Source organism: Narcine bancroftii, chromosome 5, assembly GCF_036971445.1.
Source record: "Narcine bancroftii isolate sNarBan1 chromosome 5, sNarBan1.hap1, whole genome shotgun sequence".
NCBI lineage: Eukaryota > Metazoa > Chordata > Chondrichthyes > Torpediniformes > Narcinidae > Narcine > Narcine bancroftii.
Window position 1 is genome coordinate 255,463,142 of NC_091473.1, and position 16,483 is coordinate 255,479,624.

General features: G+C 49.0%; 2 protein-coding genes across 4 annotated transcripts in view; one reads left to right on the forward strand and one right to left on the reverse strand.

The window, feature by feature from the left end:
- LOC138765252 (laminin subunit beta-3-like) overlaps nt 1-10,575 on the forward strand; it is a 145,810-nt gene extending 135,235 nt beyond the window's left edge. The window contains exon 27 of one of the 2 annotated variants that reach the window (XR_011358548.1): nt 10,491-10,575. The gene's annotated coding sequence lies outside the window, so the exon portion shown is untranslated. Of the gene's footprint in view, nt 1-2,758; nt 5,138-10,490 lie in introns of those variants that run through there. The other variant, XR_011358547.1, reaches the window with a different exon arrangement.
- Nucleotides 1-16,483, reverse strand: part of LOC138765253 (calcium/calmodulin-dependent protein kinase type 1D-like) — a 31,156-nt gene that overhangs the window by 3,353 nt on the left and 11,320 nt on the right. Inside the window, exons 4-10 of one of the 2 annotated variants that reach the window (XM_069942276.1) lie at nt 16,271-16,409; nt 13,484-13,607; nt 10,541-10,616; nt 9,216-9,328; nt 8,122-8,200; nt 7,265-7,352; nt 3,721-4,139 (exon numbers count right to left, since the gene is read on the reverse strand). In XM_069942276.1, the coding sequence (XP_069798377.1) occupies nt 3,721-4,139; nt 7,265-7,352; nt 8,122-8,200; nt 9,216-9,328; nt 10,541-10,616; nt 13,484-13,607; nt 16,271-16,409 (1,038 nt within the window). Of the gene's footprint in view, nt 1-3,651; nt 4,140-7,264; nt 7,353-8,121; nt 8,201-9,215; nt 9,329-10,540; nt 10,617-13,483; nt 13,608-16,270; nt 16,410-16,483 lie in introns of both variants that reach the window. The other variant, XM_069942277.1, reaches the window with a different exon arrangement.

Genomic DNA, 16,483 nt, shown 5'->3' on the forward strand with positions numbered 1-16,483 from the left:
GCTGTTTCAATAGTAGGACCTTTCAAACTGCCATGTAAAATGGGGTTAACTAGGCAATTTGCATGGTTAGTGACCCAGTACGTGGCAATTTGAAAGGGTCCACTGGGTCATCCCGGTCAGAACCCACCTGGGTCCCAGACCTACCTCGGAGGTAGTCAGCGAACCCAATAAAATGCACCCGGGGAAATGGCCGACCTGGTTATTCTGGTTACATCAGTGTTGGGTGCGCCCATCACAGGGAAACCTGGCTGAAGTCCAAGGGGAGAGAGGTTGGTGCCACAATTGGTGGGGGGTCGTGATGAGCTGTTGCTGTGAACACTGCTCTGGTTGGCGGTAACAGCTCGGTGCGGGAGTGAGGGAGCAGGGGTTCCAATGGCATGGGAGATTAGGTAAGGAAGACAGCCATTGCTCCTGCACACCTACATCGAGCCATCACTGAGAACCAGAACTTCATGTCGAGAAGCAACCACTCCCCCCTCCCCTGTTCAAGATAGCGGTACTTCATTGGGTGGGGGAATGACTGATGGGGGTGTGGTGACTGATGGGAGGGGTGGTGATTGATGGGAGGGGTTGGCAACTGATGGCCGATACTTCCCGTGGTGCGTGATGCATCTCGCACCACGGGGATGGGACCCCCCCCTTAAATCGCCGAGTTGGCAATTTATCGGGCAGGTCTGCTCGCGACTTGACAGGTGAATCCTGCACCTACAACCCAGTACTCGTACAAGGGGGGCTGCCCAGGTGCTGCCATTTGAAAGCACCTAATGTGTTCAATTGAAAAAAAAAACATCTCCTTTTCATTGCTTCAGTGTACAGACCCTCATAATGGCGTCTCTGAGGTGGGGGGTGGGGGTGCGGACCACAGTGGGTGATTGGGTGATACCATCAGAGGGGGTGACACCAAAATGACTGCCTCTAAAATTTTTGTGCACTGTTTCAGCAGAAATTTATTATTTTTTTATAAAAATATCCCTGTCGTTAGTTAAAACAACAGAAACATTTCTTTGGAAGCCCAGCTGCCATGTATCAATACACCTACAAGGCTAAAACTCTATGCTCATTTACTTTTTGAACCTTGTAATGGGCTCTGGTCAGAGCTGTCATTATTACCCAGTTACAATGATGCTTTGAATCACGTGATTCCGTCGGCACACGCCCATCAGCAAGCGCTGTTGTTTTCGTTGCTGCAGGTGTTTTTACAATTTCTGCTTTTGTCAAATTTTCTGGGGTTTTAGCTACAATATTATTGTGGTCCATTAGTATTTGAACAAGGATGTAGTTCCTAAACATTTTTATTTCAAATTCAATTTTTTCTCACCAAATTTTCACTTTAACCCCATGAAATGATGTAAATATAAATCCATTTAGGCGTATGATATCATGTAAATTTTGTTGGTTGTTTATCTTACTACTATTGCAGTTACATTCAGTGATATACGGGAATTATGAATTGCGAGTAACATTTAATACAAAACGTTTTACTAAGGATTCTGACTGGTCTGATACGGGAAGAGCCTGGGGGTGTGGGGTCGTGGTGGGTGACACCATGAGTTACCACACAGGGTGACACCCACCCTAGTGATTCCACTGCACCCTCACAAATTGAACTTCCATGATAAAAAGATGCTAAATGGTCAATTGAGTAATTATTGAAATCGCTCCATTTTATTGAGAGAGTTCAAAGCAAAGGGGTGGGAGGGCTATCCCAGAGCACCAGGAGGTAATGATTGGACCAGGCTGGGGAAGGGGCAGATCTATCCCAGACCACCAGGAGGTAATGATTGGACCAGGCTGGGGAAGGGGGTGGGTCTATCCCAGACCACCAGGAGGTAATGATTGGACCAGGCTGGGGAAGGGGGTGGGTCTATCCCAGACCACCAGGAGGTAATGATTGGACCAGGCTGGGGAAGGGGGTGGGTCTATCCCAGACCACCAGGAGGTAATGATTGGACCAGGCTGGGGAAGGGGGTGGGTCTATCCCAGACCACCAGGAGGTAATGATTGGACCAGGCTGGGGAAGGGGGTGGGTCTATCCCAGACCACCAGGAGGTAATGATTGGACCAGGCTGGGGAAGGGGGTGGGTCTATCCCAGACCACCAGGAGGTAATGATTGGACCAGGCTGGGGAAGGGGGTTGGTCTATCCCAGACCACCAGGAGGTAATGATTGGACCAGGCTGGTGAAGGGGCAGGTCTATCCCAGACCACCAGGAGGTAATGATTGGACCAGGCTGGTGAAGGGGCAGGTCTATCCCAGATCACCAGGAGGTAATGATTGGACCAGGCTGGGGAAGGGGGTGGGTCTATCCCAGACCACCAGGAGGTAATGATTGGACCAGGCTGGGGAAGGGGGTGGGTCTATCCCAGACCACCAGGAGGTAATGATTGGACCAGGTTGGTGAAGGGGCAGATCTATCCCAGACCACCAGAAGGTAATGATTGGACCATGCTAGGGAATGGGGCTATCCCAGACCACCAGGAGGTAATGATTGGACCAGGCTGGTGAAGGGGCAGGTCTATCCCAGACCACCAGGAGGTAATGATTGGACCAGGCTGGGGAAGGGGGTGGGTCTATCCCAGACGACTGAGAAGTAATCATTGGGCCACATCATCGGGGTATCCTCCCTGGTGAAGTGTGGTGGGGAGAGGTAGAAGCCCTGAGGACAGGCATCTCCATCAGAGGTCAGCGTGGCAGAGCTGAGACCTCACCTCACACCAGGATCACATTCTGTGACTGTAAATGCATTGATCTTTTACAGTGGGCAGGGCACATAGAATATAGAAGAGTGAACACAGAAGAGGACTAACCCCAACCACCACAAAATACTTCCACTTGCCTGCACGTGGATTCCATCCATTCACTGTCTGTTCAGCGTGTAAATGTCTTTCAAATAATGTTGCCATTGTATCTGTTTCCACCATCTCCCTGGGCAGCTCATTCCCATCACCCGCCCCTCTCTGGGAGAAAAGCCTTCTCCTTTTCACGACAACAGGCCTTTCTGGATCACGAGTCTATGCTGCCCAATTATACCCAATTAACCAACCCCCTCCCAATATGTTTTGAAGGATGGGATGAAACCGGAGCCCCTGGGGAGAACAAACAAACTCCTTACAGACAGTGTGGGATTTGAACCCCGGTTCCAGCCACTGGCGCTGTAAAGACGTTGTGCTAACCACTAGACCAACGACACTGCCTGGCCTCTCGTGTGTGATATTTCCAGCCTGTCTTCCCTATCAATGCCCCTCATTTTATAATCTCCCACTGCCCCCCCTCCCCCATCCCCTCCAGCCTAGCTTCTGACACCCCAGTGAAAACATCTCTTTACAGCAAATAATCTCTAATCCAGGCCACATGCTAGTGGACCTCTTCTTTCTGCATCCTTCCTGGTACTGGTGTGACCAGAACTACTCCAAACGTGGCCTAACCACAGTTTTAAACAGCTGCAGCATGACTTCCCGACTTTCCTACTTCATCCCCGGCCAAAGATAGACACACCATACCTAACACATTCTTTACCACCCTGTCTCCCTGAGAGGCCGTCTCAGGGACACACCCCATGATTACTCCTTAGGGTCCTGCCATTAAGTTCCACTTTTAACCCCTCAACCCTTCCCACTTTGAATTCAACTCCTGCCATATCCCTTCCCTTACTTCCATCTCTTCTATATTCTGCTGAATCTTTGTCGTAGCTCGTGATAACCGGAAGAGGTGTCTACGTACTGATCTCCAGCACTAGGTTCATTCGGCTCAGGAGATCCGGTTGCCCGATCGACATCGTTTGCCCGATCTTTGCCCTCCAGTGTCCCTGGAATGGGGTCACAGCTGCTGGGTGAGGTGTCCCCTTCCTCCGTGCTAACTGCTCTTCCCTCACTCTTCCTGTGCAGAGCAGGAGCCTTGGCCACAATGTTTGAGGCAGAGTTCTGCCTGCGGGTGAGGCCTCTACTCTCTGGTGGCGGAGTGCTGGTTGGAAGATTTGGAGCAGAAAGTTGCCTGACTCGGTCTTGCAGCAACTTGATGGGAATCTCTAAGGAGGCTGGTTTGGAGTCGCTGTGGCCACGGTTGGAGTCCTGCACCTTCTGCTTTGAAGTTGCCTGTAGCTTCTGCATGTGCTTTACTATTACTGCAATGTTGATTACCCGCTGCGTGTGTGATAGAGGGATGGGAGGAGGGAGAGAGAGAGAGAGAGAGATCAATGTACAGACACACTTTTATTTAAAATCCTGCCACCACGGGGTCTGGGCCCAAGATGACAGTCCCTGTGCTTGGCAGCGGCCATAAGGGGTTGCAGACTCCGGGGAGCAGTAAACAGGCACAGGGCACTGTGGTGCACTGTTAGCCAGAATCAGACACACACAAGGTAAAGACTGTACAACAGGCTTTAATCCACAAAGACTTCACAGAGCCAGGCTGGCTGTGGCTGCAGCAACTCTGAGTGAGGCCTCGGGAGGCCGGCGCAGGCTTATATCCCGGAGGGTGATTGACACCCGACCAAGTGGGGCTTGATCCCTTCAGGCCGACTGATTGACAGCTGGCCAGGGGTTGTCCTGTCCCCTTACACTCTTGCAGGTACAGAGGTTGCCCCCTGCAGTAGGCCAGTGGTGGACCACCACAGGCACCATAAATAGGGAGGAGAAACATGGGAGACGACCCAACTGGATGGTAACCAAGGTAGCAGGCCTGCAAGGGGCTCAGCAGCTGAAGGCCCCACATGGGCTGGGGGCAGCTGGAGACTGGCTCATGGGAACCAGGTATCAGAACTGGGATCTGAGAGGCGGCTGAGGGCAAGAAGGGCCTCGTCCTGATCGAGTCAGAGGTTCGAATCTGGAGCTTGGGCTGCCATTGAGTCTGTGGGGCTGCAGAGGCTGCGGGAGGGCAGGAGGCGAATCCACAGACACTCGATGACCCAAAAGGACTCTCTTCTGCTTCTCTTTCTCCTATCGTTAGGGGGGGGCCGGGTAATGGTCACGGCGACTCTGCAGACAGAAGTTATAGTATGTCATATAGCTGACATTTTTAATGTATTATAAAAGGTACTGCACAGGATGTGTGGGGACAGGTGAACAGGTGACGTTGTAGCAGTAAAAGCACAAGGTGCTGGAGCAGCTGAGCAGGTCGAACAGTGTCCTTATGTAGCAGAGGAAAAGATAAGGGAGGGAGGGGACAGCATCAATGAGGGGGAGGGGGATGGCTGGGTGGGGGGAAAGAGAGGAAAGGGGGACGGGAAAGAAGAAGCGAGAAGGTTTAGTGAAAAGCAGTGAAGTCAATGTTCATGCCATCTGGCTGGAGGGGGCCCAAGGGGTGCTCCAGTCTGTGGGTGGTCAGGGTGGGACAGCACATGAGGCTATAGACAGACGTGTGAGCGTGGGAGTGTGTGGTGAATCTCTGCCAAGCTGCCTGTCTCCCCTCTGGTGAGCCTTGCTGTACTAACATTGACTGTGCATTATCTCTACTGTTAAGGACACTCCCCTTGGATATAACTGTATATGCACCTATTGTCTTTCATTATTGTACCATGAGTTTCTGCTAATAAAAGCCACGATTACTGTTTGACCACATCGTCTTTGTCTACTTCATCAACTGGCACTTCAGAGTGTGACCTGGAATTGAAGCGGTTGGCCACTGGGAGGTCACTGTCATGGGTCCAGATGGAGCGGAGGTGCTGAGCGAAGTTATCTCCCCCGTCTGCGCCTGGTCCCTCCGATGTAGAGAAGGCCACAAAGGGAACACCGGAGGCAGTAGATCAGTCCTCTGGATGTACAGGTGAAGTGTTGCTTCACGTAAAAGGCCTATTTGGGGCCCTAGACCGAGGTGAGGGAGGAGGTGTAGGCGCAAGGGTTGCACCTCCTATGGGAACAGGGGAAGGTGCTGGAGGGATGAGGACACAAAGGAATCGTGGAGAGGCGAGGGGAGAATGTGTCTGGGGGTGGGATCCTGTAGTAAGTGCCGGAAATTCCAGAGGATGATGTATTGGATGCAGAGGCTGGTGGGGTGGTAGGTGAGGACAAGGGAGATTCTATGTTGGCTACGAATGGGGCAGAGAGGAACAGGGCAGATGAGCGGGAAATGGGGGAAATACTGAGAGCTGCGTTGATGATGGTGGAGGGGAAGCCACGTTCGTGGAAGAAGGCAGACATTTTGGAAGTTGTAGCAGAGCAGTTGACAGCCAATATCCTCACCTGCTGGGGAGAAGATGAACAACAGACCCAACCCCCTTGCATTGGATGAGGCTGGGTTCAACACCCCCAACTCCAATTTCTCATAGCAGATGAGGCCAATGCCATAAATAGGGAAGAGAAACATGGGAGACGACCCAACAGGATGGTAACCAAGGTAGCAGGCCTGCAAGGGGCCTCCAGGGCCCTTCCTCACCACTGATCACTGAAGGTGGTGTCACAGGTGGACAAGGTTGTGAAGAAAGTTTTGGCACTTTGGCCTCCGTAAATCAGAGTTGGGATGTTATGGTGAGGTTGTATAAGACCAAATTTGGAGAATTGTGTGCAATTTTGGTCGCCAAACTACAGGAAGGATATCAATAAGATTGAGAGAGTTCAGAGAAGATTTACTAGATGTTGCCGGGTCTTCAGGAGTTGAGTTACAGGGAAAGATGAAACAGGTTAGGACTTTATTCCTTGAAGTGTAGAAGAATGAGGGGAGATTTGAACAAGGTTTACAAGATTACGAGGGGTACAGACAGAGTAAATGCGAGTTGGGTCTTTACACTTACAGACACGTCAGGGTGGGAAAGGGGTGTGGAATTGAAGTGGTAGCCACTGGGAGGTCCTTGATGCTGTGAAGGTCTGTAGGGCTGCGTCCTTGAGAGGGGTTAGTGCAGAGAAGGAGGAGACGAGGTGTTGCGGACAGTAGAACGTCAGGGAGGGGTAGGGGCAGGATCCAGATCTGAGGCTCTACAACTGCAGCAGTGAGCGGCTGAGTGTCTGTGGAAGGGGTGGTGATGCTCTGGAGATGGCTCACCGTGTCTGGGTGTGAACTACCAACAGCTCTCCTTTGCACTGGCCCTGCAGGCTTGGTGAAGGCCCCACACAACGATCCTGTGGATCTCCTGTTGCCTGGGGCCATCATCACCATTTGGCCAATCGCCCTGAATGTCTGGCATCTTCCAGCAATGCAGAAGCTCATCCACACCATGCCAAAAAGCACATTTCCTCAACCACTCATTCATTAAAACCCGAGTGACTGCTGCCGTGACTAAGCCCCATGAATGGGAGGACCAGGCACAGTTCTGGTCAACCTGTCACTCACTCACCTTCCAGTTGTTTCTGGCAAAGTTCTTGGCGATCTGCATACTGACTGAATGGCAGATGTTGTGCAGTGGCGCACAATTTTCCGCTATCCTGTCCAGTCAGAGAGGAAGAAAAGATCACCAGAATGTTAGTGCTAAATGACAGGCCTCCCAGAACTAATCAGTTTGCTTCCTGATCACAGCACTGAAGCAGCCCTTTGGCCCATCCCGTACAAAAAGGCCCTGCCTGTCTGTGTTTGAACCATATCCCTCTCTTAATGTAAGGGGCACCAAGCAACACTAGTACTGACCCTTTGTCTGTCCTGTACTGAACTGGGATTCAATGGAAGTGTGCTGTACTGATGAATGGTCCCGCCTCCCAACTCCTCCCCTGGGGGCCCATATATCACCCTGGCTGCTCTAGGTGGACCATTCCTGTGGAATACAAATCTTTGAGAAGCTGTTGGAATTCTGCACAACCACATAACAATGACTAAACAACAAGCTTGCTTCTTGATGTACTACAGTCATTCCAAGGTCACAAAAACTTTGTACATGAAATCCTACTTCTTTTGTCTTCCCCAATGTCTCCTTCCCTTCTCAAGACACAGGAAGCCACAGAGACTGGCATCTGAAGCAGAAAACCAACTGCTGGAGGAATTCAATGGGTCGAACAGCAATATATTGTACTATGTTTGAGGTGTCGACTGGATTTCTTGTAAAACAACTCCTATCTTGGTGGAGGTGACCAAGAATGAATCTGTGGAGGTGGAGGAATAGTCCCATGATGCTGCTTGACCCACTGTGTTCTTGCAGCGGTTGACTGTGGATTTGAGTGAGTACAAACAGTTACAAGACCCCGGAATGGCCACTCGACTCACCAGGGGTGGCGCAGAGCTTCCTCACACGTGAACCGCTTGCTCGGGTCTTTCTCCAGCAGGTGTCGAATAAAACCTTTCGCTGTTTTGGGAAATGAGAGAGAAAGGCTGCGTGAACACAATCAGTTTGAGGCTAACCATTTTACTGGCACTTCCAGTACTTCCTGGAGGTTAAGTTCGGAAAGATTGATGGGATATCAGACTGAAGAAGCCTCACTCCAATCTGTGGGCTGCTGGAGATTGGCTGAAGGGGACTGCGAGAGGGCACCAAGGGCTCCCAAGGGGCCTCGGGTGCTGGAGGCTTCCTGATCGTGTCGGGAGGTTTGGATCTGGAGCTCGGGCTGTGATGGTTTGGACTGAGGTCTGTGCGGCTGCAGGGGCTGCGGGAGGGCTGGAGGCGAATCTACGGACTCTCAGTGACTTTGAAGGGACTTCCTTTAGCTTCTCTTTCTCTGACTGTGAGGGGCGCCGGGCAATTTCTGCTGAAGGTGAATCTTTGTCTGCCTTAGGGCAGACTAAAGGCAATTTCATGTAATATTACATTTATTTTATTACATGACAATAAAAAAAATCAGACTGAAACTGGTCAGGCTGTGAAGGACTAAAGTCCATTAAAATTCCAACTGGGAATTCAAGAGAAATGTTTTTATCCGATGAGAGGTGAGAAGGTGTCATGGAGTTTTACAGCATGGAAACAGGCTCTTCAGCCCAAAATGTTCATGCCAACCCAGTTGTTTACCCATGTTAGCCCTATTTGCCTGCATTCAGCCCATATTCGTCAACCTTGTACCTGCCTAAATCCCCATCTCAGCCACTGGCAGCTCAAACCCTCTGTAAAATATGACAGTCTGCAGATGCTGTGGTTGAAGTAAAAACACAGAACACTGGGGAAACTCAGCAGGTCAGACAGTGACCTTTATTTAGCCAAGGTAAAGATACAGAACCAACGTTTCGGGCTTGAGCCCTTCATTAAGGTAGGAACAAAATATAGGCAGGTGCCATAATTTGAGGATCTGCCTACATTTTGCATCATGGGGTTGTATTGAGAATGGATCAGAAAGGTGTGGACACCTGAGTTCCCTCATTAACTCCATTACCCTGCTCAGAGATACCGTCCCAGAATGGAGAGTCGAACTCATATTCTGCCTTCGAGATCCTGGCAAAGAGTTTCGATTCAGTGTCCTCGTAGAAAGGAGGGTATCCACAGAGCCTGCCAGAAGAACACATTGTTGTTACTTCAAATGCTCTGGGGGACAGACACAACTATGTTCTACACAACATGTGGTCTTACCAGCTCTTAGGTTTACTGGGATTGCAACAGCTAATGTCTCAACCCTACCCCATCCAATCCCCGTAAACACATCCATTAAAGCCCAATCCCCATTCACACACTCATTACAAAGCAATCCTGTGTACCCCTCCCCCGCCCCATATCCCCTCTACCTCATGTGGTATTGATGACGTAGAACCAGTGTTTGAGTGAGCTACACCAGAAAGTTTATAGAAGCAGAAATCTGAATTTAAATTAAAAAAAAAAGGCAGCCCTGCCACTGGGGTGGACCCAGGGAGAGCTAAAAATGGAGACGCAGCACTGCTCCACGGGGTCCAACCACCTGCTCCATACAGGCTTCAAACACCATGCTAAAGGAGCCTACAGTGGTTTATTTTAATATCCTGTGACCATGGGATATGGGCCCAAATTAGTGGCTCCTGTGTTCAGCAGCTGCCTCAAAGGGATGAAGACCCCAGGGAAGCAAAGGACTGGTGCAGGGTACCAGTAATGGGGAGACCCATTTGAGAAGGAGAAGGAGGGCCAATGAGGGGCTCAGTGCCCACAGGTGGCAGTTTGTCGGTGGCTCAAGGTGAGGAACCTACACAGGCTGTAGACTGGCTGAAAGGGGTGCCAGGTTTCGTAACCGGAATACAAGAGGGTGTTGAGGGCACTGAAGACTTCCTGATCATGTGGGAGGTTTGGATCTGGAGCTCGGGTGGCCGACGAATTGAACAGTGTGGCTGCAGAGGCTACGGGAGCACTGGAGGCGCATCCATGGACTGTAAGGGACAACGGGCATTTTCTGCTGATGGCCAATCTTGGTCTGCCTTATGAAGGCGATTTTGTGAAATATTACACCTGTTTAATTACACGACAATAAAATAACCTTGAAATCTTGGAGACATTCATGGTGTAAACGTTGTTTCAGTCACCTGCTCTATTTAAAACAAATCGGGGTGGCATGAGAAATATTTGGAAGATTCTTTGTTTGCACATTGCTCAGTTAATTAGATTATAGAGAAAATTAATGATGTGGCTTTATAACTTGGTGGTGGTTTAATTGAATATAAAGTGGATCACTATTTTCTTCGGCACACAGGTGACTTCGAACACACTGGTCCGTGTTGCGGCCCATCGCCAGATACTCACAGGATATAAGTGATCACTCCAATGGACCAGCAGTCCACAGCTTTATCATACGGTTTCTGATGGAGAACTTCAGGAGCTAGGAAGAGAGGAAACGGTTGGTCCTAAAACAACAGCAGTTGTCTTTCACAGGGACCAAGAACACAGAAGTTAAAAGTTAGTCAGTGTCCATGGTAACTATCATTGCTTTGTCTAATTGTTCTTGGAATTCACAGGAAGAAACTAGATGATAAGATGATATCAAACTGATGAATGAGGCTGTGAACCTATTGACACCTCATTCAAACAGAATGTTTATATCTTTAACAGTGTTTCAGTGTGCACCTGGGGAGTTTGGGAAGAGTCGAGCCTGTGAGAGGTGACAGATACACACCGTGGGAATAGTCCTCAGCCCTTCACATCGTGGCAAGTTGAAATCCACTCACACAACTCCCACAGCTCTAACTCAGGGGTGCAGGTCAGTGGGACTCAGCATGGACTAGAAGGGCCAAAGGGCCTGTTTCTGTGCTGTATTGTTCTATGGTTCTATTGCTTTAATCCAGAGGTGAGCAAGTTTATGTACAGAAGCGCAGGCGGAACTTAGTCGGTGTCACAGCGTCCATAGGAGGTAAAGATGCAATAAGGAGATTTGGTGTCACCGAAGAATCTCATAAACTTCTACAGGTGTACCATGGACAGCATTCTGGCTGGTTGCATCACTGCCTGGTATGGAGGCACCAACGTTCAGGGCAAGAATAAACTCCAGAGGGTTGTTAACTCGGCCTGTGACAACACAGGCACCAGACTCCACTCCGTCAAGGACATCGACATGAGATGGCATCTTAAGAAAGCAGCCTCTATCCTCAAAGACCCCCCCCCCCCCACCCCCTGGGCCATGCCCTCTTCACTCTAATACCATTGGGGAAAAGATACAGGAGCCTGAGGAGGAGCACTCAGTGGCACAAGGAGAGCCTTTTCCCCCTCCCCCGCCATCAGATTCCTGAATGATCAATGAACCATAGACACGACCTCACCAACTTTTCGTCCACTATTTTTATTTATTGTTGTAAGATGGTTTATATAAATGTTTGCCCTGTGAAGCTGCCGCAAATCAACGAATTTTGTGATTCTGATTCCGAGATATATTACCAACATTTTGAGCCTGAAGCCCTTCTTCAAGAGCAATTTTACCCAGACTTAGACCATAAGGTATAGGATCAGAAATAGGCCATTCAGCCCATTGAGTCTGCTCTGCCATTTCATCATGAGCTGATCCATTATCCCACTCAGCACCACTCCCCATAACTTTTGATACCCTGACTATCAGATCCCTATCAATCTCTGCCTTAAATACACCCAACGACCTGGAGTGTGAAACACCCCCAGATTATCTCAACATTCCAACCAAAGCTCAGTCTGCACGAGTGGGAGAAAGCGACACTTCGGATTGGCGGCCCTCATCAGGACGCTGTTCGACCCGCAAGATGTGTTTACTCCAAGATCCAGCACCCTCCTGTGTTCCCAACATTCCAACTGCTTTGAATGACCAGTCCCCGCTACTCAACACTTCAAGCAATGTTATCCCTACATCTAATCTGCCACTTTCAGGAAGAACTCTGAAGAGTACGGGTGACACTGTTAGCTTAGTAATTAGTGCAATGTCATTACAGCGCCAGTAATTGGGACTGGGGTTCGAATCCGGCGGTGTCTGTAAGGAGTTGGTACGTTCTCCCCATGTCTATGTTGGTTTTCTCTGGGGGCTCCAGTTTCCTCCCAGCATTCAAAGCGTACTGGGGGTTGTAGGCTTATTGGGGCAGCATGGGCTTGTCAGCCGAAATAGCCTGTAATTGCGCTGTATGTCTTCATTTTAAGTATCAGTCTGGTTTGTTTTATTTTTCATCCCAGAACAAGCCCAAAATCCCAGGAATCAATGCATTGAGCCTTTCAAGCTCTCCTTCCTTTGATGGAGGAACCAGATCTATATTTGGCCTCTCCCCAAGGTCTTTATTTCCAGGAAGACGCCACTAGCCTTGTGCCATACAAATAAGGCCCAGATACCTGTAGCTCCAAATGATTTGCATATGAGCTCACCCAGGGTCCAGAACACTATTATCTTTCAACCTCTCGCCACCTTTCCATTTTCTACTTTGGAGTTCAGGAGAATGAGGGGGAAACCATACAGAAGCAAATGTTGAAAGGGCTGGACAGAGTAGAAGTGGTAAAGTTGTTTCCCGTGTTGGGAAGTCCTGCACAAGAGCACATCTTCAGGATTGAAGGGTACCCATTTAAAGCAGAGATGTGGAGGAATTTCTTTAGCCAAAGAGTGGTGAACCTCTGGAATTTGCTACCATGGGCGGCTGTGGAGGCCAGGTCATTGGGTGTATTTAAGGCAGAGATTGATAAGTATCTGAATAGTCAGGGTATTAAAGGTTATGGGGAGAAGGCAGGGGAGTGGGGCTGAGTGGGATGAGCGAGCAGACCCGATGGGCTGAGTGGCCTATTTCTGCTGCTATGACACCCTCACATTTTACCAGGTTCTGTCCACCTGCCATGTCCTCATCATTCAGTTCACCACCTCTACCCCCATTTCCCCATTATCCACCTCACAATGTCCCAAGTTAAAACATCTCTCTCACTTTTCCCTAAAATGTCAATCTGTGAGATCTACAAGCCTGCAGATGTTGGAATCTGGAGCCAGAAGGTATGTGTTGGAAGAACTCAGTTGGTCAAGCAGTGTCTACGGGGGTGAATGGACGGTGGACGTTTCAGGCTGAGAGCTTGCAGCAGGACTACCAAAGAAAACGAGTTCTTTCTCTCCAACTCAACCTTCTTCAAGATTAGTAACCGAGAACAAATAATCTAAATTCGGATGCACCCACTCCACAAAGTATCACAACAGTCTTTATGCATCTTTACCGGGGTGACTGTGCTTGAATTCACTGATTCAATGCATACACAGAGACCTACCCACATATCCTGGGGTTCCACACGCCGTGGACATCACTCCTGTCTCCTCCATCTTGGAGAGGCCAAAGTCACTGATCATGATCTTGGAGTTTTCGTCAGAGTTGAAGTATAACAGATTTTCAGGCTGGAATTCAATTGTGGTGTTAATATTTATTCAGTATTCCCAATGGGAAGTCCCTTCAACTATCTCTGCTTCCACAAGATCACAAGATATAAGAGCAGAAGGAGGCCAATCGGCCCACTGAGTCTTCTCCACCATTTAATCATGAGCTGATCCATCCACCCACTTAGCCCCACATCCTGGCCTTCTCTCCGTAACCCTTGATGCCCTGACTAATCAAATACCTGCCAATCTCTTCCTTAAATGACCTCATAGCAATAAGTTCCACAGACTCACGACCCCATGGCTAAAGAAATTTCTCTGCAACTTGTTTTAAATTGATGCTCTTTTATCCTGAAGTGTGCCCTCTTGTTTAGACTCCCCGACCATGGGAAACAACCTTTCCACATCTACTCTGTCCAGGTCTTTCAGCATTCGAAATGCCTCCATACGGTCCCCTCTCATCCTCTGTCCTCCAACGAGTACAGTCCGAGAGCTGAAATTCGTTCCTCATATACTAATCCTTTCATTCCTGGAATCATTCTAGTAAATCTTCCCTGAACCCTCTCCAATGCCACCACGTCTTTTCTCAAATAGGTGCCCAAAACTGTTCACAGTACTCCAGGTGATGTCTGAAATAGGAACAGGAGCTAGTGATCTGTGCCAGTAAAATCTCACTGCGTGAAGTGACACACTGTCCTCCACACCTGCCCTGCTCATTTACTCTGTATATATCAATGAATTCTTTGGATACCACACACCACCAAGCTTTTCACCGTATCTCAGTATGAGTGACATTACAACAGTCAAGTTCAAGTTTGGTTTACTGTCTCATGTACCAAGGTGTAGTGAGAAAGTTTGTTTTCCGAGCAGTCCACTTACACATCCCATACTGGAAATAAGACACAGTGTGGAGCTGGAGAGAGAGAGAAGGCAGTTAGCACGGAGCGAAGGCCACAGTGTGGAGCTGGAGAGAGAGAGAAGGCAGTTAGCACGGAGTGAAGGCCGCAGTGTGGAGCTGGAGAGAGAGAGAAAAGGAGTTAGCACAGAGTGAAGGCCGCAGTGTGGCTGGAGAGAGAGAGAAAAGGAGATAGCACAGAGTGAAGGCCGCAGTGTGCTGGAGAGAGAGAGAAGGCAGTTAGCACGGAGCGAAGGCCGCAGTGTGGAGCTGGAGAGAGAGAAAGAAGGAGTTAGCACAGAGCGAAGGCCACAGTGTGGAGCTGGAGAGAGAGAGAAGGCAGTTAGCACGGAGCAAAGGCCGCAGTGTGGAGCTGGTGTGAGTTTCATGCAGGAGCCTGATAACGGCAGGAAAGAAACGGTCCTTGTAGCGGTGCATGATCTCGCACTATTTCCGGATTTTGCGGGGGGGTACAGGAGGGGTGAGGATAGGAAAGCCTGGCTGGGGTCTCTTAGCATGTTGGCTGCATTTCCCATGCATTTGAAGGGTGGTCCACTCAATTCAAATACAATCAGCCCTTGAACTTCCTGTTGGAGAGGGAATTCCACAGATTCACCACTGTAAATGGGAAGGATTTATTTCCTCTTCTTTGTCCTGAACAACCAAGCTGTTATTCAGAGGATGGTTTGTATCTGGAATGAGCTGCAAGAGAAAACTGTAGAAAGGAACACAGTAAAAGGCATTTGGACAGTCAGAAGGATATGGACCAAATGCGGGCAAGTGGATCTAGCCTAGAATGCCAAATTGGTCAGCATGGACGAGTTGGGCCAAAAGGTCTTTTCTATGCTGTAGCCTGTGCCTCAATCCATCTACAGGAAATGTTGCCATCAGAGAGCAGCAGCAATTATCAAGGATCCACCCCACCCAGCACACGGTCATCGGGAAAGAGGTCTCGGTGCCTCAAGACTCACACCCCCAGGTTCAGGGACAGCTGCTCCCCCTCCACCATCAGACTCCTCAACATCACACTCAATCAGGGACTAATTTAAGAACTTTTACTTTGCTCGTTATTTATTTCTTGATATTTATACTTCTGCATTTGCACAGTTAGTTTGTTTACACTTCTTTCTTTGAGTACAGTTTACAGTTACCGGTTACTGCAGGTAAAGGAATCTTAGAGTTGTAAGTGAAGCCATGTCTGAACTCTGTCAACAAATCTGAACTCTGACCCCTGGTTCTAGACTTCCAGCCAGGGGAAACACCAAGCCTGCCCTTGGTCTCTCAAGCACCACAAAAATATTTTTGGAACATTGTCCTAAAGATTCGACTTCATTTGGCAGTTCCTAAGGGTCAGTTAGAGCTGGAAGAGATGCAAAAACGCAGGTCATTCTATGTCTGTAGATAGATTGGTGAAGAACCGAAGTGGATCTGTTACCATAAGGGTTACTTTACCGTATGGCCTCTCTGCTAAGAGATGTTACTGATGGTCCATAATGAATGAGTGACTGACAGTTTTGCCCATTGTGTCTAGTTAATGTTAGACAGAGCAGTGCCCACCCAGAGCTTTTGTTCCTGATGCGGCAACACAAAAGCTTGCATCTAATCCCCAGAATGCAGAAGCAGGCTAGGTGAAATTTGCATCATTCCCAGTCTTGATGTTGCAGGGACTGAGTACCAGGAATGCATGTTGTCAGAACGTGGGGTGAATAAAATTTTTCCTGTCAATTTTAAACTTTTTTATTAATGATTGATGGTTCAAATATTCTCAGCAATAAAGTCTCTCTGTTACCTTCAAGTCTCGATGTACGATTCCATTCTTGTGGAGGTACCTTACAGCCTCAAGAATCTGCCTTATCAGAAGGCTGGCATCTTTCTCTGTGTAAACTCCACGCTCGAGAATCCTGTCAAATAGTTCTCCTCCAGACACCCTGGAAATAATGCATGTTTTACCTGGAATGGATCGCACTCTGACCATGTTTCTGCCCACAGCTAGCTAGACAAT